The 22,815-nt window shown below is 40.0% G+C and overlaps 1 protein-coding gene across 1 annotated transcript in view; it reads left to right on the forward strand.

Annotated features, from left to right (window-relative positions):
- Ube2w (ubiquitin conjugating enzyme E2 W) overlaps positions 1 to 22,815 on the forward strand; it is a 49,410-nt gene that overhangs the window by 20,419 nt on the left and 6,176 nt on the right. Inside the window, exons 3-5 of the mRNA XM_055603406.1 lie at positions 2,087 to 2,189; positions 14,695 to 14,850; positions 18,038 to 18,113. Coding sequence (XP_055459381.1) covers positions 2,087 to 2,189; positions 14,695 to 14,850; positions 18,038 to 18,113 — 335 coding nt within the window. The remainder of the gene's footprint in view (positions 1 to 2,086; positions 2,190 to 14,694; positions 14,851 to 18,037; positions 18,114 to 22,815) is intronic.

Raw genomic sequence — 22,815 nt, forward strand, 5'->3', positions numbered from 1 at the left:
TTGCTGTCATTTAAAAACTCTGCTTTGTTATGTCATGAGTAAATTGGTTGTGTTTGCCAGTGGTAAAATCTGCTACGTAAAGAAAATGAAGGAGCACCAGGAAATTCTGTTTCCTTGCATTGCCGCTCTGCATAGTAGGTGTGCACAGCTGGGAGAAAAATGGATTTCGAAGAGGAAAAAAAGACCTAGTTTTGGTTTTTGTTTTTTTTTTTTTTTAAATAAGAGCGAGCATGCGTGGGTGCGTGGGTGCATGGGTGCGTGGGTGCGTGTGTGTGTGTGTGTGTGTGTGTGTGTGTGTGTGTGTATAGAGCTGGGTATTGAACCCAGGCCTGTTAGCATGCTGTGCAAGGGCTCCGTCACTGATCTGTATGCCCTCACAGATTTTTTGCTTTCTATACAGTTTTGTGTTTTGTTTAATTTACTGTGTACCACCTCTGAGGGTAGAAATGTGTGAGGTATTTTTTTTCTTTAAACATAGGCACTATCATTTCCCTCTCCCTTCTATCTCCTTCTATATCGAAGGTACTCAGCATACATTCCGAAAATGAATTGTCATGTTTTTTAAGGGTTTCTGTACTTTAATTGGTTTCTTTCATAGACTAAGCCCAGCCCATGTTATTATTCTATACATTCCTAGTTCCATATCACATGAGACATGAGTAGAACCTTATCCCAATATTCTCTGTCTTCTCTGCTCTTCCTGGACATCTATCTATCTGGATAGAAGAGTGGATGATACTGGCTGGCAGTACTGGGTTTCAAATTCAGGGCCTTGCTGAGTGCTCTACTGCTGAGGTGCAGCCTCAATCCACGTTTTCCTGTATTTAAAATCAGGATGTTTTTGTGCCTGAGAAGCTTGAGGTTAAAGGATTTGGCCAGCTACAGTAACCTCATGTGACAGCTGTAATTCAATAGTCGTTCCCAGTGACTTTCGTTCAAGTCTAAACGCTGCCCTATCTTTGCTGTTCTTATTTTCTATTTCCTTTTCTAAAGGCTAGCATTGGTTACAGAATATTAACAAAAACATTTATGTTCCTGACAGTTACACATGAAGACAAAACTAGCTTACATAGATGCTGTAGAAATCTGTGTGTGCATCATTAAAGTGTGAAAAGTGAGCTAGCAGGGAAAGGCAGTGGAAAGTCTTGCTTGTAACCTTGCCTTTCTTGTAACCTTCCAAGTATATGGATGGGGTTCAATTTAGCTTCCCTTCTTTAGAGTGCTGATAAGAGATAGGTTTCCCAGCTACAGTCCTCTGTAGCCTTTGTTGATAGCACTCTCTCCCATTGCTTCTAATACAGGAAGGTGGCTAATGAGCTTGATACTGTCTAAGAAGTTCTCAGGAATTGTAGCAAGTAGTCTTTGAAAGAAAAATAAGATGGTTTGATCTGAAGGGAAGAGCACAATATAGACTGATATTAGCAGACTTTGGAGTTTTTATTTGTTTGTTTGTAGTTTGTTTCAGACCTGGGTTACAAGCCTGACGCTGACCTTGACGTAATTTCTTTAATCTGGATAGGGAAGAGAGTGTTACTCTAGGGTTGGAGAGATATCTCTTCAGTTAAGAGATGTGTTGCTATTCCAGAGTGCCCTAGTGTATGCCCTGACCTCTGCGTCACTGGTGGCTCCCAACAGGCCGTTAACTCCAGCTTGAGGGGATGTGATGCCCTCTTCTGGCCTCCATGGGCACTAGCACACATAGAGCATACACGCATAGGTCAGACAACCAACCTTGCACTGAGGTTCAGGAAGCTAGAAGCACAAGGTAGTAACCCGAGTTCAATCCCTGGAACCCACACAGAGGTGGAAGGAAAGGGTCAATTCCACAAAGCTATGTGTTGTGTGCTGTGGTTGTGCAAGTCCCCCTCCCCCGTAATAATATTACTCAAACACGTATAATATACGCGTAGTAATAAATTTATAAAGTTCTCCACAAAGACATCCTCAGTGTGAGAGTTGCTGGGTGAAGTGCCCCGCTAGACTCCGCCCGGTGCCTGGCGTCTCATGATCTCTTTTTCCTTTTGCCCAATCCTTTTTACCTTGTTTCAAATTTGTTTCCTTACTGTTTTCCTTTCTCCTGTCCTAGGTGGATTGTAGACATGGAAGGTGCACCAGGAACCTTATATGAAGGGGAAAAATTTCAACTTCTCTTTAAATTTAGTAGTCGATACCCTTTTGACTCTCCTCAGGTAAACGCCTTGCATGTACCGTTTTATTGTAGTTTTAGATTATAGCAGATGCTAAATTGGTTATTTTTGCCTAAGTAAAACCTATGTCAGAAACCCAGTGTAAATATGTAGTTAGCCTTGTTTTCGCACTGTTGTACGGAAGTGAAGATTTTATGAAGTTTATTGGTGCACAGGCTTTGTTGCTGCCAAGTGCTTCCCTGGGCTTCAGCTTCTCTGTCATCATCCATGGGTTTCAAGGGCAACAGGGAAAAGTTAGCATTTTTTGTTGTAGTCTGTGTAACAGCCCTGGCTGTCCTGGACTTTGTAGACCAGGTTGGCCCCCAACTCACAGAGATCCACCTGCCTCTGCCTCCTGAGTGCTGGGATTACAGGCCTGCACCACCACACCCTGCTGAAAAGGTAGCATTTTTTTAATAACTACAGACACTCTTTCCAGGACAAGTGATCATGCTAGTAAAGATGCAAAGGCTCCTTTAGAAGGGCTTGTGTCTTTGGTTTTCAGCCTTCAGAAACAAGTGTGTTTACAGATGTTAAATACATGAAGTCAGCCTGAAGTTTGAGGCAAACATAGTTTAATTAGTGGTTTAATGATTAAGACTTACATCTATTTATTTATTTATTTATTTATTTATTTATTTATTTATTTATTTTAGTTTATGTGTGTTAGTGGTTTACCTGCATATATGTCTGTGTACCACATGTGTGTCTGATGCCCTCAGAGGTCAGAAGAGGGTTTTGAATTTCCTAGAACTGGAGTTATACGTGTTTGTGAGCAGCAATGTTGGTGCTGGGAATTGAACCTGGGTTTTCTGGAAGAACAAGTGCTCTTAACAGCTGAGCTCTCTCCAGCCGCAGGGAATGTTTTTAAAAGGTATTTAACTAGTAAATCATTAATTGGAGGTTAGAGGAGATTCTGGGATGATTTCCAGGTTCCTGACTTGGAAGATGATGAGTTACTAGAATTACTAGAATTACTTAGTCTTCACCGAATTAAAACATTGGTATGTGATTAAAAATGTGCTGTTTTGAGCAAAGTCATATTTCATTGTTGTCTTCAACATAACATTCTGAATATAGCTTAAGTATTTTTTTGGCCACAAGAGAAAACAAAGGAACTTGGTTATTGTGTTATGCTGTAAAGGGAATTGTACAAAGAGATAGGGCTAACTAGATACTTAATGGCATGTGAGCAGAAGGTTGTTAAGCCTCAAGGCTCAGTTGGGCTTGTTCTAGAACTTTGTCATGACCTCTAGGCATCTGTGGACGGGTGGGATGCACAGCTGTCTGCCTTCCCACCAAGAATGGGTCTTCACTGTCTTTAACCTCTGCTAGCCTTCATAGTCATAGTGTGCTCTTCTCCCTGCTCCTTTGATTTTACTAACTTTACATTTGTTATTCAGCACTATCTTATTCTTTGATGTTAAGATATGTTAAACAGCTAACTCAGATCACTGCTGTGTGTGCATATCCTTCTAAAATTTCATAAGTCTTTTGGACTACAATTTTTCCCCCAGACAGTGTTTCTCTGTGTAGCTCTGTCTGTCCTGGAGCTTACTCTGGCCTGGAGCTCACAGAGACCCAGCTCCCTGTGCCTCCTGAGTGCTGGGATTAAGAGAGCGCACCATCACTGACAATGCCCTGCTGACATTTCAGATTTACTACATCTAAACACAACCCGTTCCAGGAGTGAAATAGAATATATATATTTTTATTTATGTTGGGTTCCTCTTCGCCTTCCGCATTGTTTTAAATTGTCTCCTTTCACTCACTGGTGTACAGCCTTTCAAATCCTTTTGCAGTCTCTCAGTCAGCCCATTCCTTTCTTATCTTACTATCTGGGCTATAGCACAAGGTCTTAGCTTTCACCTGGGTTGTTTCAATAGTTATTATTTCAGTAGTTTCTATTTGTATTACATACCTTTCCACAGTTAGATTTCTTGGTAAGCATATTCATTATCTGTATATGTATATTTTTAAAGTGTATGTTTAAGAATTCTCTTTTGCAGTGTTGGAGATCAAACCTTGTGCTTGTTTCATTTCAGTCCTTCACTCTTTATGGCACACATGGGCCACCCACATGCCCTCCTGTACCCCTACTCCATTCTTTCTTTCCTTAGCAAAATCTGCAGGTAATTATTTTCTACAGGATCAAGTCTTTACCTTGGCTATCAAGTCACTTTATAGACGTGTTAAAACTTAACCATTTCTTGCACAGATTACCTCTACTGTATGTTAATGCTTATATATTATATTTCATAATTTAACTTCCATTCTGATTTTATCACCTAATAGCTCTTAATAAAGTAGTTATGAGACATAGAGTCAAGGGTTTTTTTGTTTGTTTTTGTTTTAAAGTGAAATAACTAAAGCTTGTAGAAAGGTCTTATTAATGGTTTGATTACTTGTTAGAACAATCAGGAGTCAAAACCAAATCATTTCTCTCCTCTCTGCTCTGCTGCCAAATAGATATATTACTAGCACGGGAAAAGTATCTGCTCGTCCTTATAGTGATCTCTAGGAAAGAAAAAAAATTATATAAGGAATCTGAAATTGCCTTAGAGCAATTATTCCCATTCTTTTGGAATGCTAGTATTCTTTTCTAACAACTTACAGTATATTGATGTTGTAGAAGTTCTGCATTCTAATTTATATTGGTTAAGAAAATGACAACTACTCTAAGAGTAGGGATTTTTAAAAATTATTAAAATTATTTCATTAATCACATCATCTGTATGGCTTTAAAGTAAATGTAATGGGTCTAACAATCAAGACTTGTGTACATGTAAATTACAAGATTTTTTTCCAATAACTGAACCTTTCTAGGTGTTCACTGTGATGGGAAATTGGTTGAAATGTTCCTTTGAGGTCAGTTCCCGAAATACAGGGTATTTTGAGGAAACAGAGGAATTGGCAGTTATTAGATACCAGTTTTTCATCTTCCTACAGATTAAGCAACACTGAATGTATGACATCTTAGAAAAATAAAATTTTTGGAGGGTCCCTGAATCATTGCGAAATGCCCACTATTGAATCTGTGATGCATACAGGCCATCCCATCTCTGTGTAGCTTGATGTGTTTTCTTCTTATTCATGATTAGTTTCTCACATTATATGCCATTTTGCTGTGAAAAGCTGCCTGCCTAAATAATAATGTTTGGCCTGAGCTATCAATCTTTAAGAAGAAAAAAGACAACTTTCTCAGTTACTATAGGAGCAGAGGTGAAGCACTGTTTCATCGTCATTTCCATTGATACGCAGTTAAGGTCAGCCTTTTTACCCAGGAAGTGCCTTTCTGTGTAAATGCTGTATTTATGATAACCTGTAGGTTATGGCTGTCTAATTTACTGTGTCTTTAGCATTTAACCTGTGCCAAACACTTACCTTTATACCAAGAAATAGAAGAGAATATAGAGACTAAAAAGACAGTAAGTTGCCTCTAACAGACTTTAATCTGCTTCTTATCTGGATAGGTCAGCATTTCCTTATTTGTAGTCTGTTATGAATAACTCACCTGTCTGTTAAGGATTGAATATATAACATGGACTCAGATCTGTGTGGCTCAATTTGCAAATTTTCCTTGGGGCGGTGCATGCTTGTAGCACTAGTACCCATGAGGTTGAATATTACTTAAGCAGAGGGTTCTAGACTAACCTAGGCAACAAAACAAGACCCTGTCTCAAAAAAGAAAAAAAAAAAAATTGGCAAGATAGTTTTGGAAGGAGAGTTTTGTTATGTAGATACGAGGACCCGATTTCAAGCTCCAGCACCAGATAAAAGCCAAATGTCACAGGCAGTGCCCACCTGTGACCTCTAACTCGGGGGAAGCAGAGACAGGATGGTCCCTGAGATTGCTGACCAGGCAGCTGAGTTGAATCAAGGAGTGCCAAGTTGAGTATGATGCCCTTCCTCAAAAAAAAAAAAAAAAAAAAAAAAAAAAAAAAAAAAGTGGAGCGTGAACATCTGATATCCTCCATATGTTTACATAGACATATAATCCAAACCAATAATTTTTTTTTAACTTGAAAAAGGAAAACAACACAAGAATTTCATGACAGCAGCAACAACAAAATTCCCTTTCATGTAACGTTCTTTTGGGGAAGATACATAAGCAATAAATAAGCTAGTGCAGGAGAGAGGTGGGGCAAGGAGGGCATGCTCAGTAGAGTTCATGCTTAGCTGCTCAAGAAGTGAGACCAAAGGTTGACAGATGGGGACCTCCTGAAAGCACAAAGCCCCTTCAGAGCAAAGCAAGCAGTGCATCAAGCGAAGAGACAGCGTATAGAGAGAGAGACAATGTGTACACACTGTGCTTTTGATAGAATGTAATAGAGATGTAGAAAGAATAGGGATACAGAAACACCTCAAACTATATAATAAGAAATGAGGGGGCTGGAGAGATGGCTCAGAGGTTAAGAGCAATGACTGCTCTTCCAGAGGTCCTGAGTTCAATTCCCAGCAGTCACATGGTGGCTCACAACCATCTGTAATGAGCTCTGGTGCTCTCTTCTGGCATTGAGGTGTGTGTACATGCAGACAGAACATTATATACATAATAAATAAATCCTAAAAAAAAAAAAAAAAGAAATTAGATAGTCCAATCGGATGGAATGCACATCGCTAGTAAAGGTTGGGAAAAGTGTTCAATTTCTCTTAACCATTAGAGAAATGCAAATCAAAACTACATTGAGATACCATCTTATTCCAGTCAGTTTTCATTCATCAAAAAAACAAAAGCTTGTGAGGATATGGACAAGAGAGAGCCTTATAGGTATATTTGTAGCCCAGATGTTTGCTCTAGTGAAATGGAATATTTTTGAGCAGAGCTGTGGAATCATATCTAAAATGAAAAGGAACTTAGCTGGTTGGAGACCAGGTTGGAGATGGGGTTAACTTGTAGCAGCAGGTGCTAGTGGAGGGTAGGGAAGGTGAGCACAATCTGCTCCTTTAGAGTTTGAGTCAGTAGACAGGAGTGATGGTAGAGTGATAGGCATTTGAATAAAGGAGTCAAAACTCCATGAAGGACAATGAAATGCTTTGAAACAAAATGGAAAGCAGTAGCTAATTTAGAGTCAGTCAAGGAGGCAGAAGAAAACCTACTTGAACTGGTTGAACTGGTCTTCAGAGGACACAAAGGGTTTATGTGAAATGTACAGGGCAGGGCATGAAAGGACCCAGCGTCTTAGATCTGGCCGCATATGCTCTTGTACATCTGTGCTTAACAACCAAAGGGCTGTAGATGTGAGTGTGGGAGTGCTTATGGTTTGCTCAAAGAAGATTCTACAGTAGGAAGGACTTGGCTGTTTATTTCACAGGCTTTGGGAGATGTGGTCAGATGGTCAACTGTAGAGTTCTCAAAGCTTAATATCTTTCTTGACCCTTGGTGCTCTTTTGTTCTGCCTCTTTTTTTACGTTGGTTCTTCCCACCCTTCTAATGCCCACTACTTACACACCTCGTCAAAACAGTCTTTTTCAAAGAAACATCTGAGATACTTAGAGATCTTTGTAAATGTTTTGGTGTACTAGCTTTAAACTTTTCAAGTGCATTTTTTTGCTGAGAAGTTATTTTAGCCCATAATTTCTCTTTGCAACAGTAGGGGCAATGGTTGCTTTGGAGGAGGAGTCCCTGTCCCTTCAGTTCTGAAGCCGGACTCATGCTTTGAAAGAGCTAGGGCAACAGGATGACCCAGCTTGTCGGCCTCCTTCCCACTGGTTTCTGATCCCTTCACCCAGACCCTCACTTTGTCTGCTCGCTGCAGATCAGGGCGTGTTTGTTGGTACCCAGTTCTTTTTTAGACCTGCTCAGATGCTCTTTTTATATAGTCATGGTCCAGTTCCCCCGGTGTTCACGCTTTCTTAAAAAAAGAGAGCACTAATATGCCAGAATGAATGAGGAGTGTGGACATTAATAAATGACAAAGGAATGGTTAACTTCCCAAACTTAGCTTCATTGTGTGTAAGAAGTTTGTCTATGGGGACTGGACAGACAGTCCGCTTGTTAAGAGCACTGGCTGCTCTTCCACAGGACCTGGGTTCCCCTCCGAGCACCCACATAGTTCACAACTGTCAGGAAATCCAGCTCTGCCATCACAGGCAGTGCATGCATATGGTGTACAAGACATACATGTAGGCAAAACACCCATGCACAGAAAATAAAACTAAAAATTAAAAAAAAAGAGGACCTCTTTTTTGAAGTATACTTAGAGCTACATAGTGATGATAATCATGAAAAAGTAGAAAAACTGTTGTCATAGATGCTAGTGATCTGTTTGAGTGCTAAAGGAGAGACTGGAAACTCATGAAATTTCAATCCCGTCACTTTTATAGTAATTTGTTTGAAATTATATTTACATCACATGCCCCCTTTCTTTTCTTTTCATCACTCCCTTCCATGCGTCCCTCGGTCTCTTTCTCTCAAATTTGTGGCCTCTTTTTCATCATTCAGTCTGTCTGTCTATCTATATCTATATGTCTGACTCTTTTTCTCTCACACACATATTCTTAAATACTACCTAATTCCTCTGTATAATTTTACATGTATGTGTTTGTGATCTCCCTAGCCATTTTTGTTGGTTATTATAAGTCCTGACATTTACACTTCTAAAATTTTTTTATTAATTATTTTATTACAATTTATTCACTTTGTATCTAGGATGTGGCCCTCCCTCAGCTCCTCCCAATTCCTCCCTCCCTCCTTCTTCTCCTATGCCCTTCACCTAGTCTACTGATAGGGGAGGTCCTCCTCCCCTTCTGTCTGACCCTAGCCTATCAGGTTACTATTTATTTTTGAATGTTTGAGACATGTTTTTGTCTCTCTCTCTTTCTCGTTCCTTAAAAACAACCAATTTGTCTGTATGTATGTGATCTCTCGAGCCACTTTTGTCAGTTATTATTATCAACCTTATTTATATCACATTCCATTTTTATGTTTCATTTACTTATTTTGATTGTTTGCGACATGGCGTCATGTATTCTGGGCTGGCTTATAAACTTGGCTTTGTAACAAAGGATGATCTGGAGCATCTGGTCTTATTGTTTTTACCTCCCAAATGCTAGGATTGGGAGTGGCAACTCCCAGTCCTAGGTGTGTATAGGCCACCAGCATGGCTATGCTAATCACAAGAGAAAACCTTGCCTCGTGTTATCTCTGACAGGAAGCCTCGGTAACTGTGTGGCAGGTAGACTTGATTTTATAATCACAGCTAGTGTTTGGTTGGTTGACTTTCTGGCTGCCCCCCCTCTATCCTGATGCTAGAAACGGATTGATAATCTAGGGCTTATGCATTACAGGTGCAGGAGCACTGAGCTGCACTTCCTGCCTGTTTTGTTTGGTTTGGTTCATTGTGTGCATACTGTCTGCACTTAGCTTGACATAAGTAACTTTTTTTTTTCTAAGCTGCTCATGAAACACTGTTGTATCTTCTTTGTAAATAAGTATTGTAAAGTCTTTCATTATTGGGCCTGATGTTGAGAAATTCTTGAATTTTGTATATAAAAGTTACCTGAATTCCATTCCATCCCTTACTTCCTTAGTAGTAATGCCAAGATATAATAAACATGCTGAAGTGTAGAGTTAAATGCCTAGTTGTAGTTGGTTTATATTGGATTATTGTAGATATCAGCAGCTGTCAGATCAAATTGTTATGACTTGTCAAATTTGAGTAGTGAGTCAGACATAAGTAGCATATACCTGTAGTCCCAGAGACTTTTAGCGCTTCAGTAGGAGAAATGCCTGAGCCCAGGGGTTTGTGACAGCCTAGGGGACAGGAAGGCTCTGTGCCTGCCCCCTCCACCCCAAACCTGAGAGGTGGTGGTTTTCATCATTCTGATGCCTCTGTTTGGATTGTAATAGGTACTACATTCATGGTGCTCAAAAGTTAATCCAAGATTGGCCTCATTAAATTCTTAGACTGGATATGGACTAGGCGTATATACTTCCAAAATTGTCCGAGTGTAGTTGTATCATAGCTCTTACCTACTTTTAAAAATGAACTACAGCAATAAGGAGGTGATTAAAACTACAGAGCCATTACGGATGTCTTCTTATGCAGTCTTGGGATTCAGAGTTCTAATTCTACATCCTGGAGTTGTACCTTTACTTCCTCTCTGAAACACCATTTTCCTCGGTTGGGATTCTGCAGGAAGGGAAGTATATAGTTTTCATTTAACTTTTTAACAGTGTGATTGTGTATCCGGTTTTTACCCAAGGCCAAATAAATTGAGTGTAGTTTCAGATCACTTGTATTCAGTGGTCTTGTGTCAGTCCTAGATAGTTTATCAGCTACATGAGACTACCCCAATTTTATTTTTAAAACTCCGGAAACAACAGCATTTTGAGTTTCCAGTACTTGCTTGCCTGAGTTAAAACAACAGAGATGCCATTTTTTCTTCTTTGATGTGTATACTGGGTAAAGATGGAAAACAATATGTGTTTAAATTTAGCCTTGGTTACGCTCCCATAATGGGTGGAGAACCAGAATGGCAGAGATTATACTGAAACTCTCCATGGAAATGGAAAATACTTGGTAATGCCTTTTACATGAACAGACTTTTTATTTTTTTTTAAGTTGTTTTATTTCAGGAATTTACCCCTGGAAGGGCAAGCAGCCCTTCCCCGCTTAGACAAGCATCTAAAATGCCCGGGAACTAAGGGTTGCTTAATTTGTGCAAGAAGTCATGCTGTGTCTCATTGCTTCAAGTTCACCCTGGCTGCGCCTGTCTTGCCTGAACTATGTTAAAAACCTAATGGAGGTTACCTAGTTTTGTTTTGAGTTGGTTTCATTCTTTCTTTTTTTAAAAAATTCCCCAGTGTTTATTTTTATTCGATGTGTGTTGGTATTCCATCTGCATACATGTCTGTGTGAAGATATTGAATCCTGCAGAACCAGAGCCACAGGCAGGCGTGAGCTTCTACATGGGTGCTGGGACCCGAACCCTCGTCCCCTGAAAGAGCCACCAGCCCCCTCAACCACTGAGCCCTTGGGTTGGTTTCTTGAGACAGGGTCTCACTGCATAGTCCAGGCTGGCTGTCAGCCTACTCTGCCTCTGCCTTCTGAGTACTGGGATTACAGTTGTGGGTCCCTGCACCCAGCAAGGGACTCAACTTTTGTTTGGCTTCTGATATGAGAGCTCTTTAGTCTTGCTCTCTGTTCTGCTTGTAGATTGTCTACTGCTTCTGCCCTAATGCCCTTGCTACTCATCACTTTTTCTCTGCTGGGATTTTCTTTAGGTCCTTGCACAGTTCCTGGCTCATAGATATTGTTATCCATTTTTTCTTGAAGGAGAATCCTGCTTTCCTTTTGAATGACCAGTTACTGTGCTATGACCTTTGCTTCTGGTTGCCTAGGTATTGTTTTTGGTGATTGCTGATAGCCATGTTGTTGTTGTTGTTGTTGTTATTATTATTATTATTATTATTATTATTATTATTTAATATTTTGGCACTTTCAGAGTACTAGTTTCATAAACTTCTTAATTAAGAGACTTTGATGGGTGGGTGGGTGGATGGGTAGGTGGGGGAGATAACCTTAAAAAATAGTTGTGACCAGGGAGTAAATTCTGAAGACATTGCCCGTGTTCTCTGTAAAAACCCTGCTGGTCAAATGGCTCTTTAGGACAAAATGAATAACCCAGAACAAATCTGTGTTCCATGACGTTTGTAAATTCCTGTTCTAGACATGTGTAACACAATCTACAATAAATATGTTGTAACAAGCTGTGTGTGGTTCATACTTCTGAAATTCCACTAAAAAGCAGTTGTGAACAGACTTAAGTATAGAATTCAAGAGTTCTCAAAGCAGGATGTTTTTAGGGCAAGAGCAGTGACATCAGCTACATAAGTGGCGTTTGGGAGAACGCAGTCAGGTTAAAAATGAACCTTTTGCAATCATGTAAGACAAGTAGTCGGTTGCCCTCGTGAGACTTGGCTTTTTTGCTTAAACCTTTCTTCTGTGGGGAGGGCAGAGGTGGGTGGGCAGCCAAATCTTGTTTGTTTTCTGTTTTTGATCTTTTGAGATAAGGACAGGGTTTCTCTGTGTAGCCCTGGCTGTTCTAGAATTCACTCTGAGGACCAGGCTGGCTTTGAGCTCATAGATTCAAGTGCTGCTGCTGGCATATGCCGCCACTGTCCGATCTTCAGGGCTAAGGAAAGCAAGTCTGAAGGTGATCCTTTTGAAAAATGCTAGTTCACCTTGGCCAACAGACTGAGGCCTGCTTGTTAGTAATGTTTACAGAGCTAGCAGACTCCCTGTTACATGCAAGTTTTTGTTGTTGTTTTTTTTGGGGGCACTTGAGACAGGGTCTCTCTCTTAGCCTTCGCTGTTCTGGACTGGTTTTGTAGACTAGGCTGGCCTGGCCTCAAACTCTCAGAGATTCACCTGCCTCTGCCTCCCTGAGAGCTAGAATTACATGTGTACACCACCAAGACCAGCTGGATGATTGGTCTGTTAATGTGAATGTTTGTAAGAATCTTAAAGTCAGATTTGTGGCTAGATACTTAAAATATCTCCAAAAACTTTAGTGCATTTTAATTTTACCATATCTATTCTATATTAAATGTGGGCATACCTCCCTCTAGCCAAATGGATTTCATTGACTGTCTTCTGTAGAGCAACAAGTGTTTCCTCAGTTTCTGTCATAATTTGAAGTTCACTTTCTCCTTGGTATTCTGCAAGGTTCCGTGGCTGTTAGTCTAGATTGAAAACTGTTAGCTTGCATGTGGGCGCTCAGGCTTCTCAAATGGTTGTTGTTACTGTTCGTTTCAGAGAAAGCTTTGCTCTTTTCTCAAGACTGACCTTGAACTTCTAGGCTCTAGTAAAGTTCCTCTTTCCAGAAGTCGCTCCTGCAGTGGTACACCATCACACCCAGCCTGGTTATAATTTTTTTTTTTTTGAACAGGGTTTTCCTGTGTGCCCTTGGCTGTCCTGGATTCACTTTCTAGACCAGGCTGTCTTCAGACTCACAGAGATCCACCTGCCTCTGCCTCCCCTAGTGCTGTGATTACAGGCATTCGCCACCTCGCCTGGCTATGGTTGTGAAATTTTAACTGATGGACATCACTTTTGTGTGTTTTTAATATAGTTGCATAGTATTTCTTTTAGCTAATGTCTACATAGTTTGTCTTTCTTTATTTCTTTTTTTTTTTTTGAGACAGGGCTTTTATGTAGCCTTGGCTGTTCTGAACTTGCTTTGCAGACTAGTCTGACTTGGAAGTCACAGACATCCACCTGCCTCTGCCTCCCCAAGTGCTGGGATTACAGGCCTTTGCCACCATGCCTGGCATACATAATGAGCCTTTACTGATCCTTATTTGCAGCCTTTGTAGCTTCTTACATGGAATGTGTGTCTCCTGTAAATAGTCTACCTCATACCTTGAATAAGTCATTTCATTCAAGTGATACTGGTGATTTTCTTTGTTTGGCGAGATCGCTAGTTAGGAATGACTGCTAAACTACAGAATTAATATGGTATGACTACCTTACAAAATGTATTGAAGACTGGGGAGTTAACTTAATTGGAATTTATGTAACATCAAGTGTCTCGGAGAACAGCCTTGTGTAGCATGTACAAGGACCCGGTGTTACAAAATAGAGAGGAACACATGTGTAATTGTTCTGAAGCTCATCTGCTGCCTTTGAATTGTCTCAGAATGTGTGCAATGCTATTTCAAGATGTGGATTTATTCTCTTTCTTATCTGGATGCTTAGAGGGTTTACTTGAAGTGTTAGGGCAGAGGAAGACCATTTACAGTCATGCCAAGGTAAGGTAAAGGAACATGAGTGAGTAAAAGGCAAAGGAGAGAGACAGCAGCCAATGGAGACTCAGCTTTCTTTCTTTCTTTCTTTCTTTTTTTTAACCTAAAAAGATTTTTGGTTTTGTTTGATTTTTGTTATTGTATTAAAATTAAATACTTTTGGAATCTTAGTGCAGTTGGAATTTTGCCTTGTTTTGTTGTATTTTGGTTTTTAAAATACGCTCTCAGCATGTAGCCCAAGCGAGCTAGCCTGGAACTTACTATGTAGAAGTCCAGACTGGCCTCACATTCACTGAGCTCTACCTGCCTCTGCCCCCCAAGTGCTTGTGTTAAAGGCATGAGTAATGAGTATTCAGTGAGTGATGAGTAGAATTTCAAAAACAAAAACATCGTATGAGTGTAGTTTGCTATTTACTAGTAAATAAGTTTGGAAAATTTCGGTGGACTATATAAGGAGAGACAAGAGCTCCCTTCGACTCCATGGCTATTTGTACAGGGAGGCTGTTATTTAATTGTTGGTATTTAATTTAATTAATTTAATTTAATTAATTGTTGGTATTTATTTAATTGTTGGTATTTAAATTGTTGGTATTGGCTGTTATTAAATTGTTGGTGATGAGTGAGCATTTGCTCCTTTCCGAAATCTGCTTGCTTGTATTTTATGTTTTAAAAATTAATACTTAATAAATTTGGAGAATATTTTAGTTGTTAATACTAGAGAATATTCAGCGTTAATGGAATTTTATCTTTTCTTAGGTCATGTTTACTGGTGAAAATATTCCCGTTCATCCTCATGTGTATAGCAATGGTCATATCTGTTTATCCATTCTAACAGAAGACTGGTCCCCAGCGCTCTCAGTCCAGTCAGTCTGTCTTAGCATTATTAGCATGCTTTCCAGCTGCAAAGAAAAGGTAGGACTTTCGTGATTACTCCAGGTAATGTCTCCTCTTTCAGCATAGGTAGGTTAACAGTTTCAAAATATAATTATTTGTATCGGGAGAAAGAGTCATGCTTTTTGTTTTTAAATTACACTGAATGACATTTTTAGTAATAGACGGATACGTTATTTTGTTATGTTTCATTCAAAATAGACCAGAAGTCAAATTCAGTGTTTTATATCTATTCCTGAAGTGTAGTGCACTGTGTAGGCAGTGAGTCATAAGTCTATAGCTGTTGTTTAGTCAGTGTGAACAGGACGTTCATGCGCGTGTTCTTATTCTGACTATTGTTTGCATGATCCAGCACAGAGCACATGTGTATAGCACATTCCCGTTTGTAGATTTCACAGTGGGAAAGTTAGAAAGGAACAGCCCCTCGTTCCTTAGCCCTCTTGGCCAGTTTCCTACCCAAGGCAGCATTTTTCAGAATTTCCCAGAATCCAGAGCTTTCCCATCTCAGTGGTTAGATTGAAGGAGGCACAAATTACCAGTAGAGTTTTTGGAACCTTCCCTCTTGTTCTCCTTTATTCACCCACAGAACCGTCTCTAATGAAAGTGGGGGAAAAGACCAGATGAAAAATGGTATGAGCTAAAATTTAGATACCTTTAAAATAAGGAGCCCTTGGCGTGTACACGTGTCATTAGCAGATCCACTGCTGTTTTATTAATTAGAATTTAGAGAATCTTTAAGATAATATAGTTCATTTTTAAGCAATAGGTTGTTTAGAATCTGGAACACCCAGAGTTCCTGTTTCACTAAGTAAGTTTCTTGAAATGATAAGTCAAAAGAGGGCATTTTTTTTTTTTTTTTTTTGGAGGGTGGGTGCATCGAGATGGGTGAACAGCTGAGCCTGCTCACTGTGTAAGCCTGACAGTTGATCCCTGGAGCCTACATTTGAGCAAAAACAGAGCCTGAAAGTTTTTCTGTGATCACCATCTGCAGTGTGGTACACACATGTGCTTACAAACAAACATGCCCTCACACATAATAACATATTTTAACGTTTTTCTGGTGTTCTTTCTCAAAAACAAGATTTTGTTTTTGTTCTATTCAAATAGGTACAAAGACTAATAGGCTAAATTTTGTTTTTATTTTTTTCACTTGTAAAAGCCATTTATCCAGTTTTTATGTATTTATAAGAAAACACCCTACCATTAAATTTTGACAAGTTTTTAAATAAAAGACATATCCCCGTTCAGAAATACTAAAATGTGTAATGATACTTTTAGGTGAAATGTGATATGTGCATCTTAATAACACTTAAAATTATTTTATTATATATATAATATATGTGTGGAGATGTTTTACCTCTATACATGTCTATCAACCATGAGCTTGGCTGGTGCCTGTGGAGGCCAGAAGAGGGCCTTGTATTCCCCAGAACTGGAGTTACAGATGCTTGTGGGGCATCATGTGGGTGCTGTGAATCGGACAGTGTCTTTGGAAGGAACAGCCAGTGCTTTTAACTGCTGAGCCATCTCTCCAGCCCCTTAATAGCACATTAACTTAAGTTTTTCTATATTTTGAGGCTGTAATCAAGCTTTGTTTAACCATAGGAGTTGCTATGACCTTTGTTGTTTATTGCTTCAATACACACACACACCACACACACACATACACACAGCTTTTCTTCTGTGGGACAGAGCAGTTTTTTCTTACAAGGGCTCCCGTGTCCTTTTGATTCTTCACAGTGAGGTGATGACTACAGGGTTTGATGTGCACTGAGATTGAGATGGTCGTTGGGGATTGTCAATTGCTCTGCATGGCCTGATGGTCACTGGCTTGTTTGCATTTATGTGGAACACATTACACCAAATGCTGGAGAGTGACTCTTGCCCAGTGTGCCTCTCATCCTTCAACCCTCATCATTCTACTCACTGCTTGGTTTGCTGCTAGTGTGTTCTGTAATATACATAGTATAAAACTAATCATTTCACTTAAATTATTGATAAACTATTTTTAGTAGACTTGTTGTATGATAGGTTTAGCCATGATGATAATTTAAGAGTTAGAATTTCTGTGAGTTTAACATTTATTAGATGCTTGCTGTTTTTACCCTACTAAGTGCTAGGTAACAAGAAAAAGAAGTAAGGTACTTTTAATTATTAAAATTTTTTTCTCAAATTGTGTCAGGGTAATCTTGGAGTACTTAACAGATTGTACCCAAGTAGTCTTTTTGTGGTTGTTGATTGAAATTACCATTGCCATGCATTCCTAAGGGCATCGTAAAGGTCAGCTGACAGCTAAGTACATGAGCATTAGAAGCATCACGTCGCGTGGATGGGCTGCTTTCTTCCTGCCCGTCTGTGTTATCCACACACTTCCTACTGCTTTCTGGCTGGCACCTTCTTAAATGATGCACCTCTTGATCAGCCTCAGTAGAAGAGAGAGTTCTTTTAATCTCTCATCTTCATTACTCTAAATAGCCAATTAAGTCTAAATACTACAAAAGATACTGAATAGGGAGAAAGGCATCGTTTTATCAGAGTTGTTATAAAAGTTGGCCAGAAGCACGGGTGAGGCTCTCTGTCATGCTGTTGGAAGTTGTCCCTCAGGATAACATTAGAACAAATTTGACATTTGAACTCTTGACAGCAAGTCACATACTCATGTCTGGCTCATACCCAGAAGTTTTCAGGCAGAGTTTCTCCCAGCCTTCATCCAGTGTGGTTCGCATCACTCTTGCCTAGCTGTCCTGCAGAGCTGCCAGGTTTCCCGTGTTGTTCCTGTGAGGGCAGATGAAGAACAGCTAGGCCACTGTTCCACACAAGCACTAAAACATGTATCCTCTTAGATACTGTTTAATTCAGAATCCATTTGATCTGTCCTTAATACATTATAATAAAATGATAAGATGATGTGGGTATTTGAAAGTTGCTGTAGTTCTTCAGACAACCTTAGATAGGCCTTCTGTCTAGTTAGATCAGGTAAGTAGTCGTTAGATGACTTGATGGGAGAGGTAAGTATGAAGAATCTGGATGTCATACATGAACTGATCCCCCCATACTCCCTTTTAAAACAACTGATGTACACATTCTCTAGTTACGCTTTTACTGTTTCTGTTGTTTTCATACGTTCTATAATAATTTTGCTAAACTTACTGCTGTCCTAGTGATTTTCTTTCAGAATTTACCTATTTAAATTCTGTCTTTGTTTCAGAGACGACCACCAGATAATTCCTTTTATGTGCGAACATGTAACAAGAATCCAAAGAAAACAAAATGGTGGTATCATGGTGAGCAGTTTTAAGTTATAATGACAAATTTTGGGTATTTTTATTTAGAAGATGTTTGTAAGACTTGGGAAAATAGTGGGGGTATGTAATTGAGATATTGTAATACTACATTTTAGAAAATCTTGGAAAATGTTGATATTAGACTTTTTTATTTTTGTTTTTGTTTTTCTAGACAGGGTTTCTCTGTGTAGCCATGGCTGTCCTGGAACTCGCTCTATAGACCAGGCTGGCCTCGAACTCCTGCTTCTGCCTCCCAAGTGCTGGGGCTAAAGTCATGTACCACTACCCAGCTTAGACTAAATTTTTAGAACAAAATCATGTCTATCATAGAAGAAGCAAAATTAGCATTACTTCAATAACTTCAACAGTATCATTTTGATATCTTCCAGATTTTGTTTTGCTGCACTTGAGGGTTGAGACAATTTTGCTTATTTATATAAGCCTTTCCTGAAACTAGCTATGTAGACCAGGCGGGCCCTGAACTTACAGCTTTTCCCCTTGCCCCTGCCTTCCAAGTGCTGAGATTATAGGTGTGTACAGCCGTGACCAACTGAAGTCCATAATAATCTTTATCATAAAATACAGCTAGCTGTGGGGAACTCTTTATATGAAGTAGAAGTTCTGATGCCCTGTGCACTCAGTTCTAGTACTTTTTGTAATTTGGAGGCAATTTGGACCCAACAGCTTGTCTTGGTCAGAGTTCTAGTGCTGTGAAGAAACCCCATGACCATGGCAACTGCTGTGAATGAAAGCATTTAATTGGAGCTGGCTCACAGTGTTAGAAGTTTAGTCCATTATCATCATGGTGGAAAGTGTGGGAATATGGGGGCAGATGTGAAGTCCTGAGTTTGAGTCTGAGCCTGAACCCCACCTCAAAAGAATAAGTGAGTGATTTATTGCACAGGTGAAAAACGGATATAGCACACTAATTACAAATTTAAGATTTCTGAAACTTAATTGTGAATTAGCAAGTTACAGGATGACTATAGTGCCAGAAGATAGATAGGAAAGAGAAGAACAAAGTTTTCCATACTGCTTGTGACACGTCATGTTATTACCATTTTTTTCCTTGTGTGGTGTCTTTTTTTTTTTTTTAAGATTCATTCATTTATTTCTCTATTATGTATAGTGTTCTGCTTGCATGGTTGCTTACACTCTGCAAAGGGCACCAGATCTCATACATGGTTATGAGCCATCATGTGGTTACTGGGAATTGAACTGAGGACCTTTGAAAGAGCAGACAGTGCATGCACATTATGTGTTTCGTTCAAATGTATTCCATCCTCTTTCCTCCGACTCTTCCCCTTTTCCCCACTGACACGTCTCTCCCAGCTTCGTGTGTTCTCCCTCCACCTCTTTGTTCTTTTAAATCCACAGTGTCCCCACGGTGCTGTAGGAAGTCCGGCCTGTAGGGCTCCTACTAGGACAGTGGCTCTCACCCTTCCTCATGCTGTGACCCTTTAATACAGCTCCTCATGTTTTGGTGATCTTCAAGAGTTGTCGCTACTTCAACAGCTGTAATTTTACTGCTGTTATGAATCCTAATGTAAAGATCTGTGTTTTCTGATGGTCTAGGCAGCCCCTGTGAAAGGGTCATTGAACCCCAGAGGGTTTAGAACTGCCGTGCTAGAGCAAGGGTAGCTTTCCAGGGTCCACATCTCTTAAGAAAGCTGATGCCTCCTCACCAGGTAGGGATGAGACTTTGTCAGGCCCCGTTGACATCCATGGCGTCATTTTGACTGTCAGGTACAGATCATATACACGCAGTCACACTTACTCTGAGTTCAGGTGTGCAGCAGCACCTCACTATTATTGTGCGCTTGTATGTGGAGGTCAGGTTTGTACTGCAAACATTTTACCCCCTGAGCCATCGTTCTCACTCACATATGATTCTGTTCAACGTCGCCTTGATTTGTTGGCTAACAGCGGCTCTCTTTGTATTTTTAAATATCCTTTCTTTCCCTACATGAACCCTGAATGCCTGGATAATCTTGTACCATCCCCCTTTGAGACAAATGTACTGCAGATGTAAGTTTTATATGTATTCAAGAAAGGGACAGTGTTTGCTGTTAGTTGAGATAGTAGAACAGATGATGTATCTTCCAACTAGGAAGCTGCAGAGCATCGTGTTTGAATTTTTCTACTCTGTATAAGAAGCTTAAACCTTTTAACAATTGGGTTATGGTATTGTCTTTTCCTTCATGAACATCTAAATGCCCAGGTAGTTACAGGCAGTATAAATAACATTATCATTATAATTGAGCATTATAGTTGAATTTGCATGGAGCAGTAATATCCATTCTCAGAAAACGTAACCCATTAGTTAGCTTTGTTGGAACTTTTCATTTTATCTTTTTCCTACGTAGTAGGTTCAATTTCATATCTTCATTATTCATGTTCTTCCTTTAACACTAATTTTTCAAGAAATGTGCATCAGTGTTCTGTCCTTTTCCCCCTCTTTCCCTTCCATCCCTTTTCTCCTAACTATGTAGCCCTGGCTCTCCTGGGTGGCCTTGAACTTGTGGTCGTCCTCTTGCCTTCTGAGTGCTAGGAGTGCAGGTGTGTGCCACCACATCCAGATCATGAATATGTATTCATTCTTGTGCTTTTTATTTTTGCGTTATCTCTGAGATGGAGAACCCCTGTGTTTACCAGGCTACCTCTTCAACTTAGCTGCAACTAGATGGTCATATTATCAAACCCTACAGACTCTTGTTATTTCTTAGCTGTCTTAGGGGTTGCTGTGAAAAAACACCATGACCAAAAACAGCCTGGGGAGGAAAGGGCTTATTAGAGCTTTACACACAGGGCACAGTCCGTCACTGAAGGAAGTCAGGCTAGGGACTCAAGGTAGGAACAGAAGCAGAAGCCACAGAGGAACACTGTTTCCTGGTTTGCTCCTCTGTGGCTCACTTAGCCTGCTTCCTTTTACATATCCAGGATGACCTGATTATTGGTGATACAGTTCATAGTAGGCTGGGCCCTCCCTTATCAGTCATTGATCAAAGCAGTCTCCCAGGCCAGTCTTATGAAGGCACTCTGTCAGTTGAAGTTCCCTCTTCTCAAACGACTCTCACTTGTTTCAAGTTGACACACAAAAAATAAACCAGTCAGGACATTAGCGTTATCTAATTCTCTGAGGATTATAAGGACAGATCATTTTTCCTATGTGACCTCTGAAGTTGTTCCAAAAGATTCAAGTCCAAGAGTGGGATGTGTCTCAGTGTCCACATGTATGCTTAATATGTGTGAGGCCGAGGCTCAACAGACAGATGTGCCCACGCGAACATGCTCACCCATACATAGAATTTAACATTTCAGTTTTAGGAGACTAAGTTTTAGGCATCCAGCTCTCCAGCCACCCTGTGTGGCTCTAGCAGCATGCACGGCTCAGCATTGTATAGTATAGATGTGATGTAAGCAGAGAGGTCTAGTTGAGATAATGTGTGTGCTGTAAAAGGGGCTTCCTGTGGGCAGGGTGCAGGCACTAATAGTGGAAAATCACAAGTCTGAAATCATTTAAAACCCTGAGCAGGAAATGGAGCTACCAGACAACAGTCGGATCTTCACAGAAATACTCCTAGCTTAAATTTCACTTGTCTACATCATTATTTAGAATCTCCTACAGATTAAGTCAGTCCTGTCAGCTTCCTGCTACTGCATTTGAAAACTCCATACCTCATATTGATTGCTTTTGATGGCTTTTAGTGCACAGTGGTTTATTGAAACAAAAGGTAGGAGTCTAGAGAGATGGCTCAGAGTTTAAGACACACTGTCTGCTCTTCCAGAGGTTTTGAGTTCAATTCCCAGCATCCACATGGTGGCTCACAACCATCTATAAGGAGAGCTTTTATGTCAAGCAGGTGTGCATGCAGATAGAGCACTCATATACATAAAATAAATAAATCTTTAAAAATGTATTTCATTTTACTAGGATATATTAAAATGAGTGGACATTTTATTAAAAAGTAATTATATTATGCAGAGTTTTGGAATATAAAGATTGTATTGGCATGTGAATATACATTCTTTACTATTACTTGAAATTAGGACCACTTTCCAAGACTCTTTAGTTTCTAATTAGGTTATGTGTGATTGGATGCAAGCATATCATGTTGCCACTTAACACAGGGGTTCATTTGCTCTGAAAAATAAATTAAGCAGAGACAATTAGGGCCAGAAACTGAAAGCTTAATCAAAATAGGTTGTGAAATAGATGATTCACTTGAGTATACAAATGAGTTTGAGAATTTGCCATGATGCAGACATGGACTCTTCCTGTCTAGATTTGTGTCTGTGTGCCCAGCTGAATGAATGAATGATTTAGAACTCAGGGGGTTTTTGTTTGTTACTTTTTTTAACAATAATTTTGAGAATTTCATACAGTACATTGTGGTCACACGCACATCACCTCCTCCCAGATCCACCCCCACCTTTCCATGTACCCCCACCCTCCTTCCAACCTCATGCCCACTTTCTTTCTCCTTTTTACATACCCTGCTGAGTCCAGTTTGGGATTCTCATCTCCTCAGCGTGAGGCCAGCGGCTGGAGTGTGGGAGATCTACCAGGGCCACGCTGTTGAGGAGCACTGACTCTCTCTCTCCTTAAAGCTGTCACTTGTCGATAGCGTCTCCGTGAGGGCTGAGAGCTTCTGAGCAGAACGTTGGCTGGCTTGGTTTTGTGCAAGTCTTGTGCAGACAG

The sequence above is a fragment of the Psammomys obesus genome, unplaced genomic scaffold, assembly GCF_907164565.1.
Source record: "Psammomys obesus unplaced genomic scaffold, mPsaObe1.curated_primary_1811, whole genome shotgun sequence".
Lineage (NCBI taxonomy): Eukaryota > Metazoa > Chordata > Mammalia > Rodentia > Muridae > Psammomys > Psammomys obesus.